General features: G+C 41.9%; 1 protein-coding gene across 2 annotated transcripts; it reads left to right on the top strand.

The window, feature by feature from the left end:
• The first annotated feature begins 409 nt into the window (after positions 1-409).
• On the top strand, positions 410-17,056 carry stox2a (storkhead box 2a). Of its 2 annotated transcripts, none has more exons than XM_029438340.1 (4): positions 410-964; positions 10,260-10,412; positions 11,952-14,487; positions 16,169-17,056. In XM_029438340.1, the coding sequence occupies exons 1-4, from the start codon at positions 637-639 to the stop codon at positions 16,368-16,370; spliced, it is 3,219 nt and encodes a 1,072-aa protein (XP_029294200.1). In that variant the 5' UTR covers positions 410-636; the 3' UTR covers positions 16,371-17,056. The 2 variants fall into 2 exon arrangements, with proteins under 2 accessions (XP_029294200.1, XP_029294209.1); XM_029438349.1 differs by lacking the exon at positions 410-964 and adding an exon at positions 7,140-8,714.
• Positions 17,057-17,961: the final 905 nt, after the last annotated feature.

Genomic DNA, 17,961 nt, shown 5'->3' with positions numbered 1-17,961 from the left:
TGCAGCAAGACACATCTCCCTTTAGTGACACTAAAGTTGGGTTGAAGTTGATATTGCACTGAATGCAGGTGTTTCTTTTTTTCTGGCTGGTGGCCACCTTTTTGCAGCATTATTATTAGTATTAGTGTTGTTGAGCCAAATCTTTGCTAAATTCTTGTGGTGTTTTGAGTCATGCATTAAGATGACTGCTGTTTATCAGCTTTAACACTGATAAACAATATCTCACACAAAAGGCTGACACTGATGGTCTTCCAAAGTGTAAGGTAGGAGTTTACGTGTGGCCCCTGAACGCAGCACAAGTCCTCGCCTCTTTTGTCGCTGTAAATAGACCATAATACTCTTTGACAGTAGGAGTTAGTTAGCTGCAGAGGACAGCGTGTCAGGTTGCTTATTTCCCTGGTTTTACATGGAGCACCTGTACTTAACTTTTCTAACGTCGTGCTGCAGACTCTGGATCATCGTCTTTTATTTTACTCTGTAGTGCTTTTTAAAATTTAAATATGTTTAAACCTGTTAAGATTATCAGGCCGTTTGGGGATAGAGACGTAAGACATGCGCGGTCCAAACAACGTCCTACAGTAAAGAAACAGTGTTTTATCTTCATGTGGACCTCCGTTAACTTTTGACTGAGCAGGAATGGAGAAGCTCCTTCAAGTCGCTCCGCACTCTCTGGCTCTGGTGCTGTCGCAGCTCCGCAGAGAAGATGAAGGGGACCCCCCATCATGTCCACCAAAGTTACAGCATCGCACCGGCTACGAGGTATTCGCTCATTTCAAAGCAGTAAACATGCAGCACTTCTGGAACAAGGCGCTGACACACGCGCTGTCTGAGATCTTCTTCCTCGGCTGGATAGATGAACATGTGCTGCTGATTCAGGGGAAAGAAGTTCATCTGCAGGTCCTCAGGAACGGATGGACCAGGCAGACCCTCAAACCACCACAGGGCTTTGACATCAAGTGCATAGGTATGTTAAGATGCATGCAAGATCATGCTCTTGCACTCAACTGTAGAATGTAAAGATGCACATAAGAGTCGTTGCTATCCACCTATATGCATTTTACTTTGTTGTGTTACAAGGTTTTACAGACAGTTGTCATTCTTATGCTTTGGAAACAAGTTTTTCTCCCATCTCTGCATGGAAAATGTGGCTCGCAGCATGGCTATAAAAGCTTGTCCATCTCAGCAGACTCATCCACCAGTAAAAAGAGAAATATCATTTAGAATAAGTTGCACACATTAGCAGTAAAAGCAAGTGTGTTAACAATAAGTATAGTGTTTAGTGGCATTAATAACATGTTATTAAATCTGACAAATATTTTGTCTAACCACAGTCTGTCGGAATGAGTCGACGAGATGAGGACATGGACTTGACTGTTCTCAGACTTCACTTACTTTAAACTCCCAAAAGACTTGAGCTGACGATTTTACATCGTAAAATCCAGAAACAATAAAAAAACAAATAGCTGCACACCTTGAATAATGTTGGTTTCTGGTGTTGTGCACCTTACCACTGAAATGAACTGCAAAACAAACTCAAGTTAGAGACATTTAATCCTTCCTAAAGTCTTACTGATGTTTTAGTAATGCTTCTTAATGTTGAGATGGTTGTGTTTGTGACGGCTGAATTGTCTTTTGCTCTTGGGTCTATATGGTAAAAAAGAGATCTTTATCTCAGTTAGACTTACTGAATAAAAAAAGCAAACTAAATACCTAAATATTTAAGGACTATGTTTAAATGTTGTGTCGTTTTAACGGTCTGCACTCAAACCTGAAAGACTAACAAGAGCCTCGCAGCTACATAACTTATGAAGACTTGACTTTGGATGTGTCCTCAAGGACTTGAGATGTGGTTTGTAAGACGAGTGCAATGTCGTTACTTCCCCCTGCACTAGCACCTAGTGCAGGGGGAAGTAACTATAGTACTATAGCTGTCTAATTGGAATAATAGCTGGCAAATAATGCTGATTGGCATTCAACCTAATATGGCTCTCCTTTGTATAACTATGATTGAAAATACTTTCCCCTGAGGTTTTTATTTGATATTGTCTACTCGCTCTGTCAGTCAAGAAAAGACCAGTCATAGCTAGTCCGATGAGGAGTTTAGGCAGCATCTCACCTTATAACCTGAACTGCTTCATATCAGGTAGACTTACTCACTCAGAAAGAGGAGACAGGACTTCATTCCCACACTCACACTCGTCTTCTCCTACAAGGCTATAACTCATGTATGTGTTGGGACAGGTTTGAACAACTTGAGGTATTGTCTGCACCCATCATACTGCCCTCACAAGCTTTCTTATCTGACAGTGTTTGTGTGTGTGCAAATGAGAGAGAGGCGTGCAGCATGTCACATATGACCTTATTTATGTCTGTTGCACAGCAGAGCCGCAGTTCCATTGATGAGCAGCATCAAAATGTAGCAGAGAAAACAGAAAAAGTCAGAATATACTTGTTTGTTTGGCATATTGATCATCGTATAAATCAGACGGACCCCTTATACCTTATTACAAGCATGTTTAATGCATTTATCCTGCAATTTAAAGACATATAAGTACAATAAGCAGGGTTTCAGCAGTGTTGTATAGGGAGGAAAAGATTAATACACTTTTATGAGTGAGAGAAACATGAGATTTCTGGAGAAAAGAGCATTTGCAAAATCTTACACAGCAAATGCAGAATATTTAAAGCTGCGCTAATCAATGTTTTTATTTCAACAATGGGTCGATTGAGTTTGTGTAATGTCAAAAGTATTAGACAGATAATTATCAACAAAATCTGCAGTTCCCTTTGGCTCGAGAGAACATTTCAGCGTGTTTTAGTTGTCTTTCAGCTTATTGTTTATATATATATATATATATATATATATATATACATTTTTGTGAAATAAAGCAGGAACCTTCTAAGAAAATGAGCCGAGGTGTTTATATACAAATCAGATTCCCTATATTTAACAAGTAAAGCTACTGTTTACGTCGTAATTTAGCCCCTCAATTGATCACAAGACGAGGAGCTGTGTTGCTCACCACCTCTGTTAAACAGTGTCCTTGTAACAGTATCTGTTAATAATTTAAAACTGATGTGATCTATATCCTTTTATAAAAACAATAGAATTAATTAGTATGTGTGATGTGAAAGGTGTCACACGTAGTCAATTATTGCCTGACTATACAGTTCCCCTCGACTCAATCAGTTATTTTAGCGTCTTTTAGCTCGTTGTTTCAGTTTAACAGCCTGCAACTCTACAGATTTTGTTCCCACGTACTGCTCTCATCAGTTTCCAGCAGCTCTTTCTAAATAGGTAGACTAACGGTAATGGTAGCACTTCCCCTTGAAACCTTGTAGTGTGTATTAGTGTTACAGCATCTGCAAATAAGTTAACGAAAATTTGAACTCAAAGTTTGGGATTGAACAATTTGTTTGTCTCAAGTGAACCTGTGGCACCTGAAGGCGCAACACTGACCAGACTCTTCATCGTTCTGATTGAACTGTGAATGTTAGTTCAAACACTTCTACAGCTTCGTAAATGTTATCAGATTTCCACATTGAGCTGCTAGATATAGATTGTATTTATTTCAAAAGCTTCAATAATCCAAAGGTAAATCCTAAAAGAGATTGGGATTTTGTGCTTTTTTTTCTTTCTTCTGTCCTTCAGACGAAGTGACGTTTACTTCACTGACACTACTAAAGCAAACATTGATACTGTGGAATGTTTGTCTTATAGCTAATAACTCACCAGACTCTATAATGCCAAAACCAACAGAGTTTGTATGTTGTTGGTCCGCATGCAGATGAAATACTGATGTATTTTTGTGTGTTGTAAATGTTCTAACTTTCCAATACAAAAAACTTAAGAACCGGACCAATGGTGAAAAGTAATTTAGTTTGTGTAACAGTGCAGGGGCCCACACATTATTAGGCAGTAGAATCAATCTTTAGTTTAATAGTAAGCTCATGTAAATTCAACCTGGAGTTAAATTTTAACCATGTTGCCTCTTTGAGATCACCTGAAACAGCTCGAGCATGCAAAACGATTGTAGGTCGTTGTTTAGGGTTATGGGAAATGTCCCAAAATAGTAATAAATGATTTTTAAAAAAGCACTGCAGTGTTTATTCTGTAGTATGAGCTGCAAGTTTCTGTGCGACTCATTCTCTCAGCTGGATTGTTAAGATTTGAGTATGCAAGACGAGTTCAAACAAAGTTCAGACACATTTTCACCATAGGCTGTTCATTAACTAAGCATTTGGCATAATGCATACTTTCAGAATGATACGACAATATTGTCTTTTACGAACAAGAGTTTGGACAATTTAATGCATCTGAATAAGTGTTTTTTAATGGACAAGCCTTGCACTAAAGAGTGTACGAAGAAAATTCACAGACAGGCTACAGGGAAATAGAAAGGGAATAAAATCTACAAAAAATAAAGATTATTCTTTAAGGTGGCTGAACTCATATAGCTGTGATGTGTAAACATATAGTGCCTTTACTCATAGGACTGCGACATGTTTACATAATGCAGATTATCCACCAAACTGCCTGAGAATGTTTGATTAGGGCTAAAAAGTAGCTGGATTACAACACTTAGACAAAAGTTGTGGATTTTCAGCTGTGTGGAAACAAAGTGGTTTTTAATACTGACAATTCAATCTGATTAACTGAGGGACTTTGTATCCGTTAGCAGGATTTAAACAATAGACTGGGAGGAGTGTGTGCTCCTAAGGAAGGAAAAGTGGAGCGTTTGTTCAGGAAAACACTGGCACTGCATTCCCTGCTCTAGCCGAGGTCTCCACTGGAAGGAAAGGGAGGGTCCCAGTAGAGAATTGAGGGAAATGTTTGACGCAGCAGAGAGATTTGTTGTCGTATAGCTTAATGTCAGATGTGTTATGGCAAAACCTCCTTTGTCTCTTTATTCGGCGTCTGGCCTAGAGAGCTTACTGTGGAAAGACATGTGTTATCATAAATGTTCCACTGGAGGGCAGACCACCGGCAGAAATGGTCCTGTTTGCAAGGAAGTTGGATGAAGTTGTAACAGGCCACAAATCCTTTACTGTCCGGTAGCGCAGGACGGCTGTCTTAAACAGGTACTATCCCACTATTGATATGTTAATCTGCTCACAATGCAACAAACGTGTTGGATTTATCCTGCGTGCAGCGTTCATTTTATCCCATTTTATTGGTAATTAATTAGGAACGAGCTTTTAGACACATCCGGTCTGCATCAGTTTGTTGTTGTTGTTCTAAGTTGATGTACAGCACCTAAAAGACATTTGATACACAGCTATAACAACATTCCACGAGAGTTCGACACAGTGTAACTTGTATCTTTAAAACGCTTTTAGCCACGCATCGAATACTTTGGTTTTGACCGTATACCTGCAAAACTAACTCAGCTGTCGGACTGGGCAATATATCGATGCTGTGATACGAGAATAGATATCGTCTTAGATCTTTTCCTGGTTTTAAAGGCTGCATTACAGTAAAGTGATGTGTTTTCTGAACTTACCAGACTGTTATAGCTGTTTTTTTATGTCCCTTTCCCACTTAGTCATTATATCCACATTACTGATGAATATTTATCAAAATTCTCATTGTGTAAATATTTTGTAAACCACCAATGGTCAACCCTACAATATCGAGGTATTTGTAAAGAATATATTGTGAAATTTGCTAATTTTGCTAATTAGCAAATGATAACATGCTAATACACTAGCTAAATTGGTGAACATGGTAATTAAGTCAATCTAATGGTAAACGTATACCTGCTAAACATCAACATGCTAGCATTGTGAGCATGTTTGTATGCCGGCATTAGCATTAGCAAGTACAGCTTCGCCTTGGCACTAGTAGAAAAGAGCCATTTGTCGGATTACATAATATCATTATGTATTTTCACTGGTTTTCATGGCCTCTAAGACCATGATGCTTGGTAAACCCATGAAGGTCTGATTTAATAATAAAAACATACTAATCACCTTCAGGACAGAAACTAAGGATTAATTTTATTATGGATTAAATCTCTGATGATTTTCTCAATTAATCAATTAACTTTCTTGTCTACCAGATCCAGAAGAAAGTAGTTAAAATGATGCCCAAAGTGATTTCTTCAAATGTTTTGTCTGACCAACAGTCCAAAACCCAAACATATTCATTTTACTGTCATATATGTCCCACAAAAAAAGTATTAAATCCTCACACATACAGTATGTAGATGGCACTTAGTGGACGTTAAGCATTTGTTACTTGAATAATGACTGAAACAAAGAATCAATGATCTAAATTCTTTCGACCGACTTATTAATGACTCAACTAATCATTCTAACTCTAACTCACATTTGGAGTCAGCAGGACTTTTCATGGTTTACCTAGAAAATCATTGTTGTCACAACATGTTTTACAACTATCAGGACGTCTCGCTATATATTTCTCCCCGTTAGTGTAATTGAGTTCTACAGTTGTCGTAAGAGAAGTGCTGGAGGATCTCGATGTTTCAGCGGCGATGCAGGAGTATTTATTGTCCAGAGTCCTCGTCTATGTGCCGTCTGTCTGCTACTATCTTGAGCTACTGGCCCTTTAAGGGAACAGCGCTCAAAAGGTAACAGCTATGAGATCATCGGCTTGCGTCGTCATGGCAACAAAGGCTGTTGCAGCACTACTGAGAAATAAAATGGCTGGCGTGGTGTCGCTCTCCCTCCTCCTCACCCCTCCTTCCTCTCCTCCTTCTCTTTGGTATCAGTGAACTGGAGCAGATTGGTTGTGACACCGTCCCCCTCCTCCTCCACCCGTGGCCCGTCCTGCCCTCTCACTTTGCTCCTTATTCCGTCCCTCCAACCGTCCATTCACACTCCACACATGTGAGTCAGCAGGAGTCTGCAGCTAGCAGGAGCTGCCACTCTGGACGTGGTTAAGGTGATGCTTTGGGGGTTTTCTTTTCCCCTCACAGCTCCACACGGTATTGAATCAACCAGTGGAAAGTACTAATGAGAAAGACACAAATCAGCACCTTTTTAAAATGATTCCCCTTCGGTTGTGGCCCTGTCAAGTCTTTGGCTTTAGGTGAGACACTAAAAAAGAGGACGGATGGTAGTTTAAGGGGCCCCTCATCCTTCAAGAGCAGAGAGGGTGGGGGTGGGGATGGAAATTCAGCCAAAGATTCAGACACTGAGCTATTCCCTGGACATCATCTGAGGGCTGAATATTTATTTTCTTCTTGTGTGTGTGTTTCGAGCTGTTGATATTTGCTCTCCTCTCTGCCTTATGCATGTCCTCGATCTCTCCCGCTCTCTCTCTTGCATCCTCTCCTCCCCTCCCCTCAGCCTCAATCACCCAGACACAGACGCATGCATGCTCACGCAGAATCGCGCGCAGCAGGCGGATGCGCGCATACACACTTTCTCACACACACACACACATACACACATACACACACACACACACACACACACACACACACACACACACATACTCACACACCCTTCCTGGAGGTGCTGGGAGCAGCTGCAGCATTAGCGTTGAAAGAGATTTGCCGTTGACTGGAGTTTGCATCCCCCCCTGTTAATGAATGGATGCTACGGCGATAGGCTCGGGAGCTTCTTCCGTTGGATTGCGGGAAACGGTGGATATCTATTCTTGAAATTTATTTATTTATTTCTATGCTCTCCATTTTTTTCTCCCCACCCTCTCCTGGTGTGCTGTTGTCGAAAGGACGATGGGGTCTTGTGCTTGATCGGATAAAGATGGAGGTGAACGTGGCGTCTCCAGTGCTTGGCATACTTTTGAGGTTTCACTGCCCGTTAGGGTGAATGGAGCCTATTATTTCTGTGTTTTTTTTAAGTGGGCTCTTTTGTTTTCCGGGGATCGGCCGAGCACTCCTGTGGTGAATTGAGCTATTGTCGAAGACTGGGCCTCTTAAGCTTTGAATATTTGACCATCCATCCATCCCCTCCCTTCCTTCCCCTGTTACCTTCTACTCAAAAGGAACAAGCGAATCCCAAAACCTCCACTGAAATCTCTCCTCACCGTCCTCCTTGCTTCCAATGCCCCATTTCCCTCATCTCTACCCCTGCCCCCCCCACCTCTCTCCTGCTCCCTCCTCCCACATCAGAGCGGCTACGTAATGTGCCTCCCTACGCATGCAAATGGGGATGCTACAAATGGTGGCTGGGACTGATGCCGATGAAAGGGTGATGCCTCGCGCAATCACCTGCACCTCCGCCGCCGCTGCCATCGCTCCAGATCAGCCTGGGAGAGCCCAGCAGCCGATGACAACCACCCACAGTGCGAACACGGTCGTTTGTAGCTTGCTCGTGGATGTAAATGAGACGTGTGTATGTGTGTGAAGGTGCACACTGGTTCCTGCCATGTCTGGTGTGTGATCGCTCTAGCGGGACGTTCTTACTGATGCGGGGGAGGCACTGAGCCTGAGGTTGGTCGACCTCCCCCTGCACACCCCCCCATCCCCACCTCCCTCCTTCCTTCCCCCTTCTCCCCATTCCACCAAGCCCCCAGGGGTGAAGGCCACCTGGTAAAGGGGTCACGATGAAGAAGAACCGCAGCAGCAATCTGCGGCGGGCCTGGCCCAGCTCGGAGCTTACAGAGCGCCCGCTGGAGCACAATCCCTCCCGTAGTGAGAAAGACATCCGTGTGCAGAAGCAGCATCTTCCTCCCCCTCCTGCTCCTCATTTCTCTCCGTCCCCGCCAAGTTATCGTGCGCCAGGTGAGTCTTTGACACTCCCACTAACAGAAGCTCCACCCGCTCTCTACGCAGAGCAAAGACACAGTTTGATTTGGGGGCAAAGGGCAGAGTGAACCAAATGTTTGTGTTAGCAAGTAGGAAATGATAACTTCCCAGTTTCATTACTGCTCTAATGTATTAAATACATAAGAAATAGAGAATAATCTAAAGTTTTCTCTTATTATCGGCACTATTGGGAACTCAATTGGCTCGTTTTGAAATTCAAAACTATATTTCTGTTGGTCCGAATCTCTCTAACCTTTTTACTTCCTAACATTTTCTCTCATCTCCTGCATATTTACTGATCCATATATTTACAAAAAGTTTCATTATGTATAATAATATGTTATATACCCAATAGTTTAGTCATTGTACGATACATCAGTTGCATCACCTCAGTGCCAAGTTTAGTGACAAGCATTTTGTCTTTGTTGAGACTGGGCCATCTCTCGTCACAAACGCATAGCCTTACCAATCATCCTTTCCCTTTATTATTATTATAAACATTTGCATTTCTTTCCTCCGTCTTTTTTGCTTCATTGAAAGATGTGAAACGTAAATACTACAACCTCATTCCCATACTATACTATACTATATTATACAAGCACAGCACAGCACAGGGGGATGTGTTTTGACCAGTTCACTGACAGATCCAGCTTTTCTCATGTTTACAAAAAAGAAGGGGAAAAAAAGAGTAAAGCCACATAAAGCTTAAGGGGCTGTGATGCTAAGCAGAGATAACGTCATTGTGTGTGGTGAGGAGGCAGGGCCCGGCACACATTTCAGCTCAGGTAAAAGAAGTGTGGGCAGTAACATGGTATAAAAACCTTAAAAACATTGATCAATGAGGCGACATTAATTCTGCTGTATACCTGTGGCGACATAATGTTACGTTAGGAATCAAAGATGGAGGCTTTGATGGTATATCTTCTCTTCATTGTATCGCGTGATTCTCTTATCGATCAGCAGATTTAGGTCAGAGGACAGGGTCAGCGACAGCACAGATGCTGCAGCGATGGAGTCAGTGTGTTGCTTTACAACCATTCAGCAGGGCAGATGTTTGCTCTCAGAGGGCTTGAAGCCGGGCCGTCTGGTTGTAGGATGATCTCACTACTCACTACTGCTGACAGCAAAGCCAGCTTAATTCAACAAAGGCAACAGAGAATGTCTGTGTGTAAGCTCTCAATGTGGCGCTAAAGTCAGTTATATTTTGTAAGATTTCAAATATGTTGGGTTTGATTGTGTAAACTTCCTTTTTTTCTGTTTGGGAGATGATATGCTGAGGTTTGCAAAGACTCATGTGATCTCACGATTCGGTTGCTGCAGCAGCTGCCTCGCTTTGCTAACCTACGAGAAACAGGAGGAAGGCTACAAGGAAGCACAGAGAGGAGGGGTGGAGCTGTTCGAGGCAGCATGCAAACTGCTGCTGTTTGACCATTACATCATAGCTTCACACGCTGCCCCTGCTGTTCATTCATGATCTAACAGTTGTGCCTCCTCCTCCTTCTCCTCCTCCTCCTCCTGCAGGTGACGTGTCTCCGATCAGTATGTCACCTATCAGCCAGTCACAGTTCATCCCGCTGGGGGAGATCTTGTGCCTGGCCATCTCTGCTATGAACTCTGCCCACAAGCCTGTCAACCAGGAGGCTCTGGTGGAGCACCTCACTGCCAGCTTCCCAGGTACGCTCCTTTCACCTCCTTCCTTCTTAAGTATGGGACTGTACTAAAAGCATGCAGAAACTGATTTATGTGGCATATGTTAGAAAATCATCAGTTACTGTAAATAATGAGGTGAAAATGGTGATTATATATTCATCCAAGCATGTGGCATACCTTGTGTATTGCCTTCTGATCTGTTTTTTTGCAGTCTCCAAATTGTTGCGTTGTTCCAAAAAAGGAATTCACTTCAGAAATTGTTTATTTTAACAGGTTAAATATACGTAATAGTATAGTACAGTATAGTAATTTTCTTCTTTACTAAAAGGATTACCAGGATTTCTCTTAATGTTGGTGAAACGAGCCTAAAATGTGTCCAAACACAATGTTTTATATCTCAGGTTTAATCACTTTGTAACCGAATTGTCAGTCAAATTTAATGAGAAGCATGTCCCTTAAATTCATCTTTACTTCTATATGATGCCACCGTGGAGAGGAGTTGAACTTAAAGGTTGCATCATTTCTGTGTAAAAACAACACACGGGTGATGTAATGTCAGGCAACACAAGACCATGCTTGACAAAGGTTATGGTTTTATTTAAAATGGACTACTTTTAATGTTTATTTGGTCATTTATATAAGCTAAGCTCTTGAGGTGACTGATTAAATATCCTCAGGACTCGTCTGGGAATGGGAGAGTTTGGTTTATTAATTAGCATTTGTTTTTGCATACAGATTAAATCATCGTTTTATGGTATCAGTATTATAGTAGATATACAAGAAGGTTTGTTTGAGCTGTGGTATGGATCCATTTAAGAACATTTAGGTTGGTCAACAAAATTGAAAACGTACCTATCGTTTTTTTTAAGGCGGTCAGAAAAAACCTGCGATTATTTTTGTTATTTTCCAGAGGATAAAAACACAAAACTAAATCACATTTTTATTATTTTATTACCCATTTAAATAAATTATAAAAAGTATACAACTTTGATGTTCCTAACAGTGGTTCTATCTATACAAATTCATATTCATTCATTCATTTGCCATCAAACTAAATTCTAAACGTAAGTTTGTCTTAAATTCTAGTAAGAAAATACTGAATATGTCAAGTTTAGTTTTAGATTATTGTGAATAAAACATTGCACAATATCCAAATATCTGGTGTTGCATCCGAGAAAAACAAAAGAAATATAAGGGGAACAAATGGGAAATGTCTTAATAATTAGTTGGCTTTCTTTCTTAAACATTTTTTTAACCAATGCAATGTAACCCTGAGCCAGTCCCATCTGTCACTCCTAGATTTTCTTATATAATATGCCTCTGCTGTGATTCTATATCTGATTTACATTTTAAATGATGATTGGGTGAGCCCTCAAGATAGTTTTATTTTGTTATCTTATCTCTTAAAAAAATCAAATCTAGAATCTGTTCATTTACAAAGTGTTACCATGCTACAACAAAATGTTAAAAATGTCCAGTGTTTTATCAATTTTAGTTTTTAACAAATAAAAGTTTTAAGTGAAATTTGTTTCCTCAACTTTGTCTGATCTGTGTTTCCTGCAGGCGTGCCTACACCCAGCTCAGAGGTTCTGCGACATACCCTGAACATGCTGGTGCGAGAGAGGAAGATCTACCCAACTCCAGAGGGCTACTTCATTGTCACCCCCCAGACCTACTTTATCACTCCTTCCCTCATCAGAACCAACAACAAGTGGTATCACCTGGATGATCGGCTGCAAGAGCGCCAACCGCAACAGTCACAGCAGCAACAACAACAACAGCAGCAACAACCTCAGCAATGCACTTCGCCTCAGTCTGGTAATGTAACACCATCCACACCTGGCTGCCTGAGAGAGAGGCCTCCTCGCAAGAATCATGGTGACTCATACAACTCCTATCGCGAAGACTCGTCCAGACTTCACAGTAGTAAGTCACCAAAGGAGCACAGGGGAGATTCTTATCAAACTAAGCCGCCTAAGGATCGGAACAGCGGAGAACCTCCACCAAGCACGTCAGCCAAGGAGCACCGAGGAGAACCGCCGTCATACCCTTATCCCCCTCCCCCCACTTCCCCTCCTGTTGTGCAAACGCCGCCTCAAGAGACCGCCGATAAGAGCAAAAGCATAACTTCTTTCCCTTATAAAACTGACACTTTGACCAAAAAGAAAGAAGGAAATGGTGGTGGCGGAAGTGGCGAGAAGCAATCCAAAAGGTTCGGTCTAAGGCTCTTTAGGCTGAGTTTTAAGAAGGACAAAATGAGGCAGCTGGCCACCTTCTCAGCCCAGTTCCCTCCAGAGGAGTGGCCTCTTCGTGACGAGGAAGTGCCAACCACGCCCATGCCCCGCGAGGTGGAGATGGAGATAATCCGCAGAATCAACCCTGACCTAACAGTGGAAAACGTGGCAAGGCACACAGCTGTGATGAAGAGGCTGGAGGAGGAGCGTACGCAGAAGAACAAGGCGGGGTCTTCAGCCCACCACAGTGCACGCAGCAGGAGGGGGAGGGGCCACAGGAGGGCCACACATGGTAAGTCCCGTTCACACAGCAAGCCCCGAACCTCCAGGGGAGACCCGTCTGAGGGTTCAAACTGGGACCTTTTGTTTATGGAAAGGGATTACCGCTTCTTTAGCCACTCGTTAGTTCGCTCGCCTCGGGAGGCCATGTACACCGTGGAGCGTAGGCGAAGTGGAGGCGCAACATACCTGGTCCATAGCAACCCCAACATCACTGACTCGTACTGCCCTGTTACCCCTGAGTGGGACGTGTCTGGGGAGCTAGCTAAGAGACGAACAGAGATGCCCTTCCCCGAGCCGTCGCGCGGGACATGCCAGTCTAGAGTACAAAGAAGTCACAGTCACAATCAGGACAGAAAGTCGCGTCACGAGAGGTCCGATCAAGCTAAGGAACGCTCTCGGTCCATGGACAACTCCCTCAAGGGCCCGTCACTGGGGGCGCCAGAAGACCTTGACCCCACTCTGGAGGAGCGTAGTCATTACTACACTGATGACGGCACCCTGCGCGCCACGCAGAAGGCCTCCCATTACTCAAGGATCATGTTCTCTGCTGCTAAGTTCCACTCTGATTTTAATGTGCCTGATTTGGGGAAAGGGAGTTTGGACGAGTCAAGGATCCGGAGTACGATGGAGAGGAACAAAAGCAGAGACAGCTTGCCAACGTACAATGAGCTAATGGGACTTTCTCCTAAGCCCTCAACAGATGAGTACTTCCAGTGCAATACGTCAAATGAAACAATCCTAACTGCCCCTTCGCCTCAGGCAAAATCAGAATATGACACATTAACCTCATCAGGGGGACTCCGAAAGGGCTCTCCGGCTGACCGCCAAACGCCTCACCTCACTTCTCCTCACACGATGGAGTACAAAGAGGACTTGTCGGCAGCAAAGGGACAGAACGGCTCAGTGCGACTGACGCCAAGCCAGACGCCAGAGCCGGTGCAAAATGCCCGTTTAACGCCACACCAACACAATGTAGATCCCGGAGGGGGAGGAGGCGGTATGGTGATCAAGAGGAAAGAGATCTTCAGCAAGGACACTTTGTTCAAACCTCCACACAATGCCTTGTCCACAGGCTACGTGGACAGCAGCTACACGAAGTCCGGCACATTGCGGAAAGCCTCACATGCCAAATCAACAGAGGCCCTAGACAATCCTGAGCCCCAGCAGCCTTCCAATTCAGCCACTTCCTCTGCGTCACCGGCAGTTTTACAGGGCTGCTTAGAGCCAACAGTCCCCTCCGCCTCCTTTGACTATTATAATGTATCAGATGATGAGGAAGAGGAAGAGGCAGAGGAGGACTCGCACAAAGAGTTGGCGACGGCAGAGGACAACAAAGACCACGGGGAAGTGGGTGGTAACGGTGGAGGCAGTGGTGGTGGTGGTGGTGGTGGGGAGGGAACCATGCAGTGGCTAATGGAGCGGGAGAAGGATCATGATCTGCAGCGGAAACTGGAGACCAATCTGACCTTACTCAGCCCCAAGGAGACGGAGAACAGCAGCAGCCAGAAGTCGGCCCACTCTGCCCGTTTGGACAGCATGGACAGCAGCAGTGTCACGGTGGACAGTGGATTTAACTCCCCCAGGTATGTGCCTAAATGAACTGCAATGAATGTCAGATGATAATAAGTAAACTGTTTACTCTTAACATGATTAGTCTTAAACCAGCATTATTGGTAAAGTGTGGAAGGCAAACTCAAGTAAATCACATTGGGACTTAAAATAAACACTTTAAAACCAAAAGTGGTGGTAACTCTGAACGCTCTAAAGGCGTTATTTTGACAAAAGTAAAACAATTCTTAACTCAAGGTCCACTTCTTGCTGAGGGTTAGACGAGAGAATGAATCCGCTTTTACAGTTTTGTTCAGTGGATGAAGTTTCCTCAGTTGTCATCACGTAAAGTCTGGAGGTTGATGCATTTACAATGAAATTTAGATCCTGACTTTGTATCAACACTCAGTGGCCACTTTATTAGATACACTTGTACAATATCATTTTATCCAATACAATATCTATCTTTAAGAAGTTCATAATGTTTCATTTTTGGTTCAAATTAGATGTTTATTATTTAGGTTGGATTGCATTAGATTGTACAGGTGTACCTATTAAAGTGGATTTGGCTGTTTAAGGAGCGGCTCGTAGTGACGTCTTCCATTTTAATTTGATAAAATGTTGGTAAAACAGGGATAAGCTTTTCCAGTTTCCTGCTTTAACAACAGTAAAGTAACATTAAGTGAAATAATGAAGACAAATCTTGGTTTCTGTATGAGTTGTGCAGTGTTGTCATGCTCACACTTCATACGTTTTGACCCTGAACTTGACTTTGGGGTTAGCTGATTACGTGCAACGCACAAACTTAATTGTTAAATTATATTAATTTGATTCACAGATTCTTTTTTTACCCCCAGCTGAAGCAAATGTCAAATGTATAACATTCATTAAAATGAGATGAATAGTTTCAACTTTACATAAACAACTGCAAAAATGTGTTTATCAGACAAGCAAATGTACTGCAAGCTACGTCTGTTCCTTGAGTGAACATAGTGCAGCAGTTTCACAGTGGTGACTCACTAACTTGATCTACCGGACAGTTACCAGAAGAGGTAACTTCACCAATTTAATATTGCAATTCCATAAAGTTATTGGACAGATTAAAAGTAGAATAGTCCAAATCAAAGCAGTAGAGGTAAAGATACCCTGACTTGTATTGTCTAGTATGGATGAAGCTCAAAATACGCTGGATCCTGCACTTACTTCATCCATAATTAGTCCCTCCTACCTGTAACACAAGCTTTCTGTCAAAGATGTCTCGATTTAAGATAAGAGAAAATAACCCTGAAGACATTATCTGGGTTTTAGTTCCCTCAGAGCCTCAGAATGTTTTCAGACGCTGATCTTCATGTTGAAAATAAATTGAATTGAATTAAAACTTGCTACATATGTACAGTACCCTCCTGAGAAAGTGTACTTCCATATTGGTCTTAGATATGTTAATTAAATATATGAGTAATAAATCATGTAGAATTAGAAATTATATAACACTTATGAAACATGTGCTACATATTTATAATGTATTATATTACTATGATTGAATTAATTATCAGCTATAGCTTGTTCTAAGACCCAAAGTTGCCTAATCTATCTTTTTTAATGCATTTTAATGTATTTTCCAGGATGAATGACAAAGGAAAAACTCCTAATTTGCAGAAAATTGAGCTTTTCAGTGCATTTTGAAAGCAAAACACTTTTCTGTTGTCTCTTGTGCAGGACGCGTGAAAGCCTTGCATCCAACACATCCAGCATAGTGGAAAGCAATAGACGGCAGAATCCAGCGCTGAGCCCCGGCCACATCGGCACCAGTAGTATCGGACTGCCATTCAGCTTTCGCGCCATCCCAGAACCCCCCACCACACAGCCTGAGAAACTCCAGAAGTCATCGAACTGCCTGGCCTCCATCACCAGCGTCTGACAGGCGGCACAGACTGAGACCATGAAAGGTGGTGGAGGAGAGAGGAAGTGAGGGGTTTCACCATTTTGACCCTCACTTTCCTCAACCGATACATACACATACACATAAACACACACATCTTCAGACTCCTGAGAATCCATTTACTGGGACTGTTACAAAAACAGGCATGGCTTCAAGAGACTGTTCCCACAGCTTCAAGAACTTTACTGCAAAAAAGAAGAAAAACTACAGAATATCAAGACCACTGGAGGTGAAGAAACCTACATGAAGTACTTTGATTTTTTGGTGACATGGACTCTAGTTTGGCTTATATCAAGATTCTTGACTATTGGTATTGGAAAGTAGTAGACTATAGGATTCAAGTTACATTTGGAAATATCAAAAAACTTTTTATATTACTTAACAATACATGTCCAATTAAATGTTCTCCTTCCTGAAATAACGTCAAGTTCTTCAGGACAATTCAATGTATCAGCACAATGTCGAGACAATAAAAGTTGATCCTGAGAACAACGAATGAAAGATATAAAAACATAAATCAGCTCAGATTTGTGTACCGCAATGCAAATGATGTATGTATACTCGATACTTTTGATATCCTAATTATTATAATGGTGGTATTAAAGATGCTATGTGACCAAAAATTATGTTTGGACAGAATGAGCTGCACCTCACATGTACACCACAGATACCTCACAAAACAATTTTTTTTTTGTCTGATCTGGAGCTTTCAACCATATCACATGATCTTCGGCAGGAAGAGTTATCAGAACAATTGAAATATTTCTAGTTTTGTTAGAGGAAATAGTTCCTAATGGACTGATTTGAAAGGCTTTGAATATAATTGTTTTTATTATAAATTCCACATTCTGCTCCTTTGAGTACATGAAGTTTGCTTTTTGTTCATTTCATGTTTCAATGCTTTGAGCAGCACAAACTAAATTCTACTTTATTCAATTGGAATAGTAGAAGTCTCAAAACCTCGGCACATAAAACCAAAACTATATAGAAAAGATATATACCACTAGGGGTGTGTCTGCTAATTTGGATGAATTGTTCTGTGAACTTGGCCCTCAGTTTACAGTGATGTCACATCAGTGTGACTGCAGTTCTCTGGATGAACTGTAGAGGGGGCCAACGTTAAAACTGCTGCAGCTTTGGAGGGAACATTGTGATACTACAGGCTGACTAAGTCAACTAATATGGTGTTAGTTCAACATGAATATGCAACACGGTAAAAGGTAAATGGACTTGCATTTATATTACTCCTTTATATTACGCCTTTCTAAACTAAAGTACTTTTACACTACATGTCAGCATTTACACATTCACACACACATTCATAGACCGATGGAGGGGCTGCCAAACTGCTCATAATCTAATGCTCATTCACAAACACTCACCAATGGTTATGCAATCTCATCCAGTATATTGCCTAACGACACTTTGACATGCAACATGGTGCTGTTGTCATAAAAGTCCAAATTAAAAAGTATTGTTTCACCTCAAAACAGGCATGTGCTAGTTTTACACATATTCAAATCAACATTCTGTTTATATCAAAGAAAGTCATGCTGTCCACAAGAAACCA

This window comes from Cottoperca gobio, chromosome 1, assembly GCF_900634415.1.
Source record: "Cottoperca gobio chromosome 1, fCotGob3.1, whole genome shotgun sequence".
Classification (NCBI taxonomy): Eukaryota; Metazoa; Chordata; class Actinopteri; order Perciformes; family Bovichtidae; genus Cottoperca; species Cottoperca gobio.
This window is presented reverse-complemented; position numbering and strand designations above follow the sequence as displayed.

What these genes read in the sequence shown, in the direction of transcription:
- stox2a (XM_029438340.1), top strand. Translation starts at nt 637, where the DNA reads ATGGAGAAGCTCCTTCAAGTCGCTCCGCACTCTCTGGCTCTGGTGCTG. An exon ending in CCTCACTGCCAGCTTCCCAG is followed by an intron (nt 10,413 to 11,951) that starts GTACGCTCCTTT and finishes TGTTTCCTGCAG; the next exon opens with GCGTGCCTACACCCAGCTCA. An exon ending in AGTGGATTTAACTCCCCCAG is followed by an intron (nt 14,488 to 16,168) that starts GTATGTGCCTAA and finishes TCTCTTGTGCAG; the next exon opens with GACGCGTGAAAGCCTTGCAT.